Source organism: Misgurnus anguillicaudatus, unplaced genomic scaffold (assembly GCF_027580225.2).
Source record: "Misgurnus anguillicaudatus unplaced genomic scaffold, ASM2758022v2 HiC_scaffold_26, whole genome shotgun sequence".
In the NCBI taxonomy this organism is placed as follows: domain Eukaryota; kingdom Metazoa; phylum Chordata; class Actinopteri; order Cypriniformes; family Cobitidae; genus Misgurnus; species Misgurnus anguillicaudatus.
In genome coordinates this window covers 1,135,569-1,144,293 of record NW_027395276.1, presented here as the reverse complement: position 1 = coordinate 1,144,293, position 8,725 = coordinate 1,135,569, and the positions used below count along the sequence as shown (strand labels likewise).

General features: G+C 35.3%; 1 protein-coding gene across 2 annotated transcripts in view; it reads right to left on the bottom strand.

The window, feature by feature from the left end:
* The window catches only part of LOC129443139 (complement component C8 beta chain), a 96,543-nt gene continuing 87,818 nt past the window's right edge, over positions 1-8,725 (bottom strand). For both annotated transcript variants that reach the window (XM_073864393.1, XM_073864392.1), the window contains 8 exons: positions 6,343-6,475; positions 5,121-5,318; positions 4,632-4,872; positions 4,417-4,545; positions 2,694-2,857; positions 799-952; positions 536-604; positions 1-313 (listed from right to left, as the gene is read on the bottom strand). In XM_073864393.1, the coding sequence (XP_073720494.1) occupies positions 159-313; positions 536-604; positions 799-952; positions 2,694-2,857; positions 4,417-4,545; positions 4,632-4,872; positions 5,121-5,318; positions 6,343-6,475 (1,243 nt within the window). In that variant the 3' untranslated portion in view covers positions 1-158. The remainder of the gene's footprint in view (positions 314-535; positions 605-798; positions 953-2,693; positions 2,858-4,416; positions 4,546-4,631; positions 4,873-5,120; positions 5,319-6,342; positions 6,476-8,725) is intronic.

The window sequence follows — 8,725 nt, the reverse complement described above, 5'->3', positions numbered from 1 at the left end:
CCAAATTTGTGTGTTTTTTTAATTATGTTTCACATGTTTTATTGTATTGAACAATATAAAAGATCCACAATAAAGAGTATTTAATAATGTATAACTGTCTGATTTTATTTAACTAATGTCTTATTAAAACAAAGTCCATTGGTTGAGAAACTGGTCCTTCAGATGCAATCGGCAGATTCGTCTTGAGGTCCTTGACACGTCATCCCACCATTCTGCGGGGTCGGATTGCTACACTGGCGGCTCCGGCTCTGAGTTTTACCTGTACAGGTGGACCATGAAGACCAGCAACTCCAACTGCCATCGATTACTGATGCTGGATGTGTAATAAAACAAGCAAAATGCCCATAACTTATAAAGAGCAACATTATATTGGATTCAAGATCTGAAACATCAAATCCAAGAGCAACAACACAACCTATTTGACACCAACTTGGAAAAATATGCATAAGGTGTCGATGCATAGTAAGGGGGGCCCTTGGATTTCATAGACATATGAAAGCTAGTGAAACAACAGTAATATTGCTATCGGTCATACCTGTTCTCTGGGTAATCTCACACCTTACTCCTTTGAAACCAGGTGGACAAATACACACACACCTTGTGCCTAATGACAAAATACAATTTTAAACAAAAAAGTTATCTTACTTGACTTAGATTTAGGCAGAGTTGAAGAGTAACATACTGTACATTCAGTCCGTAAATAAGTTGTTTTACAATGTGGTGACTAAAAAAACGTATTCTTTGAAAATATAAAACAATAATGTTTCACTGAGAGTGTGATCATCTGACTGATTTCACCTTTAAGGACGGCAATGCCGTTATTGAGACAGGGCGAGCAGCGGCAGGAGCTGATTTCTCTCATGTACTCATCTAAAGCTCTTCTCAAGTTCTTCTTCAGAATGTTAGCGCTCGAGAAGTCTCGCGCCGACACCAGCTCGTACAGCGGTTCCAGCTGTTCAATATTGTTATAACATAATATCATTACTGCATTTTATCAGTTTGAAAACTTAGAAAATGTTAATAATTTCAGTCTGTTCTTTACCCAAGACAATGCTTCAGAGGACTAGGTATATATATTGTAAAAAATCTAAGTTCGATAAACTAAAAAAATGACTTCATTTGGTTACACCTGATATTTAAATGTTTTATTAGTTTCAATTACAATTACATTGCTCTAAACCTGTATGAGATTTTTTATTTTGTTGAACAAAAAAAGATATTTTGATAAATGATGGTAAGCAGCACACAGTTGACTTACTTCCATCTTATTTGTACTATAAAAGTAAATGGTTACAATCAGCTGTGTGCTTACCATCATTTATCAAAATATTTTATTTTTTGTTCATCTGAAAAAAATATTTGTGTTTTTGGGTGAACTATCCCTTTAAATTATCTCATTTAAAGGAATAGTCCATTTTCTTAAAAGAAAAATCCAGATAATTTACTCACCACCATGTCACCCAAAATGTTGATGTCTTTCTTTGTTCAGTCCAGAAGAAATTATGTTTTTTGAGGAAAACATTCCAGGATTTTTCTCATTTTAATGGACTTTAATAGAGCCCAACACTTAATACTTTACTCAACACGTAACAGTTTTTTTCAACGGAGTTTCAAAGGTCTATAAACGATCCCAAACGAGGCATAAGGGTCTTATCTAGCAAAACGATTGTCATTTTTGACAAGAAAAATAACAAATATGCACTTTTAAACCACAACTTTTCATCTAGGTCCAGTCCAGAGCGACCTAGCGTAAATGTGTAGTGACGTAGAGAGGTCACGTGTTACATAAATGAAACGCACATTTGCGGACCATTGTAAACAATAAACTGACACAAATACATTAATTAGTATCAGTTGACATACAACAACGTCGGAACGCTCCTCTTTCAATACACTTGTAAACACTGGGGCGGAGTTTCGCGTTCGTCCTCTGTGACCTCTTGACGTGATGACGTATTACGTGAGGTCACACTGGCGTATCACAGGACCGGGGAAGATGAGAAGTTGTGGTTTAAAAGTGCATATTTTTTATTTTTCTTGTCAAAAATAACAATCGTTTCGCTAGATAAGATCCTTATGCCTCGTTTGGGATCGTTTATAGTCCTTTGAAACTCCGTTGAAAAAAAAACTGTTAAGTGTTGAGTTAAGTGTTAAGTGTTGGGCTCTATTAAAGTCCATTAAAATGAGAAAAATCCTGCAATGTTTTCCTCAAAAAACATAATTTCTTCTCGACTGAACAGAGAAACATATCAACATTTTGGATGACATGGTGGTGAGTAAATTATCTGGATTTAATTATGGACTATTCCTTTAAGTGAATAATTTTAGTTGAAAATATTTAAATATTTTAGGTTTTCCAATTGAAGTGAGAAAATTTAAGTTCAATAAAATCCATTTTGGGTTATGAATTTAAGTAAGTTTTTGAAAAAGGGACAGCTTTCACTTTTTACAATGTAGTGCACAAGAGGTATCAACTACTTTACATATTGTGCATATTTGACACTTCAGTTTATAACACCAATTATTATTAAGGCAATCCTTTAAGCAACCTCAAATTCATTTTGTTTATGTAACTTTTCTTGTAATGGTCCAGCTACAGTCTTAAATACGTCACTGTTTAAGTAACTAACCCATAGTGAGCAGGATATCATTTCAGTAAACATTCAAATGAATCATTTTATGAATAATTTTACCTTCCGATTGATAAAATCAGGACTGTAGAAGACGGCATCGCCCCACAGCTGCATGTCGTCTGGTGTTGGCAGTTGTTTGGCAGCCAGACGTGAGACTGTCTCACTGTCCCCTCCTCTCACCACAATTATAACATCTTCCACCATTTTACTGGTTTTAGTGGAATCTAAAACAGCACATCGAGAAGCAGTATGTTTATCAAACTGAACAGAAAATGTACATGTGTAACATTAAGAGTAAACCTATCAAGAGTTAAAATCTCCTACTGTATAAGAAAATCCCAAACATATGTGTTGTGCCTTGTATTTTAAATCTTGGTTTAGTTCTTATTTCATTTCCCTTGTAGTTCATAGTCATGGTCATTGTAGTCTTGTCATGTTTTCCCACCCTAATTATTTCCAGGTATGTCTATATCCTTGATTGTCTTGTGTATAAATGCCCCCATGTTTCCCATTGTCCTTGGTCTAGCTTGGTAGGTGTGGTTCATGCCATGCCATGCCAAGCAATGCCAGACAATGCCATGCCATGCAATATTTCTATATTTATGTTTTGGAAGTGCCACAAGTAAACATATGAATGAATTATTTATAAGTATTACATGGCACTCCATAAGCCTGGATTCTGATTGGTCAGTCATGTCATTCCAAAATGAATAATGGTAACACAATCTAATACTGTAGTAATTTGAACAATTCGACCAATTCGTATGGATTTGTATGATCTCATTTACAGTGTTGGGGAAAGTTACTTTTAAAAGTAATCCATTACAATATTAAGTTACTCTGCCAAAAAAGTAACTAATTGCGTTACTTAGTTACTTTTCATGGAAAGTAATGCTTACGTTACGTTTAAGTTACTTTTGTGTTACTTGGCGGAGGCTTGATCTCTTTTATGATCGCAAAAATGTCGAGCTCTGGCCTGCCATCTCCGTTTCTGACTCAAACTGTTCCTGCTCAGGCGCACAAAGTGCGTAATCTACGTTAATACGTTCAGTTACATTCAGTACATTATTTTATTTTTAAATTGAATTAATTAAACTGAAAAGTTACTCGCTTTACTTTTTTAAAAAAAGTAACTCAAATATTAAAGGTGCAGTGTGTAATTTTTAGAAGAATCTCTTTACAGAAATGCAAAATAATATACAAAACTATAGGATCAGGGGTGTATAAAGACCTTTCTTTATAAACCGTTATGTTTTTATTACCTTAAAATAAGCTGTTTTTATCTACATACACCGAGGGTCCCCTTACATGGAAGTCGCCATTTTGTGCCGCCATGTTTCTACAGAAGGCCTTAACGGACCAACTTTTTTATTAAGTTGTCTCCGATAATGAAATGTTTGTCCCGTGGCGGCTACCGTAGCTTCTCTATGTGTTGAGCAGTGGACTAAGCCGTTGGTTGCAATGCGCAACCTCACCACTAGATGTCACAAAAATTTACACACTGCACCTTTAATATGTACATTTATAAAGTAATGCGTTACTTTACTTGTTACTTCAGAAAAGTAATATTATTACGTAATGCACGTTACTTGTAATGAATAACCCCCAACACTGCTCATTTATACGATTTGCTCTCATCTCTGTGATGCTGGGGTTGGGGCTTAATTTTTTTTGGTAAACGTACATTTTTTTATGATTTACATCATTGCCCACCTTCAGTAAATTCCTTCAGGGAAATTTATGCAAAAACAATTGAACATGTAAAAGTGTGATTTCGGCTTACCTCCCAACTCTTTCAGTAGACCACTACAGCCACCAGCCGAGACTCCTGCACTCACATACACTCCCTGAATGTTCGCACCGACTTTCATAGCAACATCCACACAGGTTTTGGCATCATTGAGCGTGTAGCCTTTAAATCAAGACAACACCAGTTTTCAGTAGAAACTCAAACAATTTATTTTCAATAAACCTTCTTAGTTGAACTTCTTAATGTACCAGCATTTTCGAGTTTCTCATTATTGAGGACGATGGTATAGTCAAAGTCTCCACCGAGCGTTGCCTCTTTAACAAAATGTGTCCCGTAGTCACTGTAGAGCTGGCGGTATTCTCCGTATGTGTATTCCAGGGGAAGGGCATTGAGACGGGACAGAAACTCTGGGTGTAACATCAAGTTTGAGGGCTTCAGCGCATAACGCGCCATCACAAGCTCAGAGTGTGCATGGATGAATTTCTTATTCTGATGAGAATACAGAAAATTAAATAATGGATGACTTAGATACAAAAATGTAGGTCGATATTATTTCAGTGTTTCTTTTGTTTATATTCTTAATATCTTTCCTCAACATCTCATCTGTCACAGGGGCTGGGAAAAATAAACTTAAATGTAAAAATGTAGGATATGTTCACCCCTAGTTTAAAGACAATTTTCTGATTTGATCTTTATAAATCAATGAAGAAAAAACAGAATAAAATTGCACATCTTACCGTTCCAGAAAAATTGCGCATCTTCTTGACTGATTTCTTGTACCTGTGGTCGTTATACTTAAAACTGAATTCAAAAACAGCGGGAATGCCTATTCCAAAAGAGACACTGGTCTTCGACAGAGTCATTTTGGTTTCACTCATGGAGTAGCCACTGAATGATTCAAATGCCTCCATTTTAAAATCAAATGAGCCTTTTGTCTGGGGACAACAAAGAAAACGTGTATTTCAAAATACTGTAAAAGACATACTTTTAAATCATGCAACTGGGTGATTCTCACGAAACCATTGAAACACCACTGCACTTATGATTTTAGCTTTAAAATGTGTAATATAGTAACATTAAAAAGTATCAGAATTAACACAATACTGTGTTCTACCTTGCACAATGTGTGATTTCAACATAAGAATTTATAATTGGAAATTTTATCTCATTTTCTGCTGAAATTCTCATTACCGCAATGTGTCCGGCTGTGTTTGAACATGCGTTATGTTGTAATTTAATCAAATTAACACAAAAATATTAAGAAAAAAATAAATGGATGTTTTGCTAGACTACTTTAGATGACAGAAAAAATATTTACTGAATATTCATGTATAATAATAATGAAGAAAAATTAGGAAAATGATGTGTCCATGCCTGATGTTCTCATCCTCCGCAACACTTTTTGAGAACAGTTTAAGCACACATACAGAATTTTAATAAAGTTTGATTTTGAGTGACCAAGCACATGGACCAGTTACTTCAAGATGGCTACCAGGTAAGATCATTTTTTTTTAAGTTAATTTGAAATATTGTCTTGTCAGAATGCTTACACTACATTTTGATTATCATTACCGCAACAGATGCTTATTAAATGTTAATTTAATGAATAGAAGCATAATACTTTGATTTTAAATACATGTGCAGAATCTCCAAATTATGTTCTTTCAGGTTTGTCATGTCATTTTGAAAATATGTCAGTGTTGATGTTTTCTGACTGTTGCGGTAATGAGATTTTTTAGGACTAATTTTTTAAATTATGTTACAAAAAGTGTTAAATAATAAGTAAAAGTTTTTAAATTAATGTTCCCATTTACTCCAGACTTTGTTTTCAATGTCTGGTGGGGAAAAAAGTAAATTTAAGCAATTTTTACATTTTCATGCTTGACATTTTTAAAACCAAGTTTTCGTGAGAATCACCCAACTAGTTTTGCAGTAATGCGATTCAGAAAGTGAACCTGCCTCTGTTGTGTACTGTTGGAGATTATATGGTTTCCTGAACCGAATATCCTGGATAAAATGAGGCAAACATCCACCAGCATAGTAGCGGTTATCAAGCACCACTGCTTCTAGTTTCCCGTTCATGATGTTGACTCTAGAAATGAAGATGATCTCACTGTATGTGTTTGATTTATACATGACAAAATAAAGATCTTTGGCAGAACTACACTGTAATGAATTCTTTCAGGGCTTGAATAGTTGTTAGTTTTGAGAAAGATGCCATAAAAATTCATAAAAGTGATCATAAAATATAATTTGATGTAACGTAATCGAACTATAGACGGTTTCAGCAGTAACAACATAAAAAAGCTGCTGTAGTGGTCAACAAGTAACTTCCGTTAAAAAGTTCTTTAAACGTAGTTTATTTAAATAACAAGCAAAAAACAACACATAGATTACATAGGAAACCAAAACATGTGTTATTTTCGACGAGGCATTTGTTCAAGAGATCAGTTTAGCAACTAGTAGTCATACCATTAAAAAAAGGAAACCGGAAGTACAGTTCGGATCCAGACATGTATTGCATCAGCACATGTGCGCCCAATGAGACCGTCTATAGACAGTTTTAGTAACAATCACATAAACAAATGGTTTTATAGACTAAACGCAGCTTCCGGTAGACTTCCACACAGAATAAATATCAGCAGAGTTATTTAACTCTTTCCCCACCAACATATTTTTTTTAAAAGTTGCCAGCCAGTGGCAGCATTTTTTATGATTTTCACAGAAGTTTAGTCCCTTCCAGAAATTTTCTTAAAAAATACAAAATTTTGACCAAAAAGCTGAGAAAATTGCATGTTTGTAAATGACTTTTTTGATTATCGACGATCAAAACATACACAGAGTTTTTACTGTATTTGGATCAGTGGACGCTTTAGTGTTTTATAAGTTGGGTAAGAGCGCCACCTAGTGGATAATAGCAGAAATATGTATTGACTTTAAAACTTGTCAATGGCGGGAAAAGAGTTAACAGTTGTTTATTTCTGATAACAAGGGAAATAAATGATGTTGGGTCGTCTAATATAAAGATTAGGGCTGGGTATTGATTCAGATGTTCCAGATCGATTCGATTTCGATTCACAAGCTATCTGATTGATTCGATTTCGATTCAATTTTCAATTCTGGTTCTCGGTTTGGTTTTTATAGTCTCGATTCAACTCAATGAATATAGTTTTATACAAATACTATATTAATAAAAAAGAACAATGAACAGCAGTTTACATGTGGGTAATTAATAAAAAGAAATTAAAAGCCACAACACTATCGTCGTCGTCTTGCTTGCGAAATCTAAAATGCTTCCATACCTCTGACTTTTTATGTGAATTAGATTAACGTTAATCTTACGTTCAATGTTTGCGGAAATAAATATGAAAGAAAAAAAATCGATTCTGCTCTCTGAGAATCTTGAATCGACCACTTAAAAAAAACGATTAATCGAAAAATCGATTTTTTTGCCCAGCCCTAATAAAAATGCCAGTTAACTATTTTAAACAATTACTACTTTAAAAAAATGCGGGCCAGGGAGTGGGTCGGGTACACTGTTTATTTTTTATTTTTTGCGGTCCAAGTTGCAGGCGGGCTAGTTGAAAACGTCGGTTGGGTGCGGGTTGTTTATACATTGACCCGCGCATCACTGATAGGTATCATATCTAAAGCAGTTTCAGAGATCAGCCACTAGCTAGCCCAATAAATACATACAGACCGGGAAGTTCAGGTGCAGGTTGTCGTAATTGCGTACATCCAATGAAACCATCTATAAGCACGTGATATTAGCACTCTGATTACTGTACACTATCAAAAAATGGTAGCTAAAAAAGCTGCCACTGGGGCAAAAAAGTCCATATTTGCACCTCAAATGTACATATTGGTACCACAAATTAGTACAATGTCACATGGAAGTGCCGATTTCTTTTATCACGGGGTGCGTTTTTCGCGCATGGCTTTGGTTGCTTAGTAATGGCAACGGCTATGGGAGTAAAACGAGCGCTGTTTTTTACCCTAATCCTACCCTTAAACCTAACCCTAAACCCATCATGTGGCCATGGCAGTATCTCCTCTAGTCAGAACCAGTTTTGGAAGGAAGGGATAGAGCAAACGCCGAAATCTTGGGTTTAGGGTTAGGTTTGGGGGTAGGATTAGGATGAAAACAGCGTTTTTGGCTAGATGGGATACAGCTACGACCTACAGTAAATACAACCTAAATGAAAACAGCGCTCATCCAGCAAGATTTAATAAGATTTTGGCTGTAGATCCAGAGGTGATGACACAAATATAAAGTTTAGATGCATGCAACACTGATGCATAAGATCGAAACATGAGCTGTAATTTGAAAGTGTGAAGTATA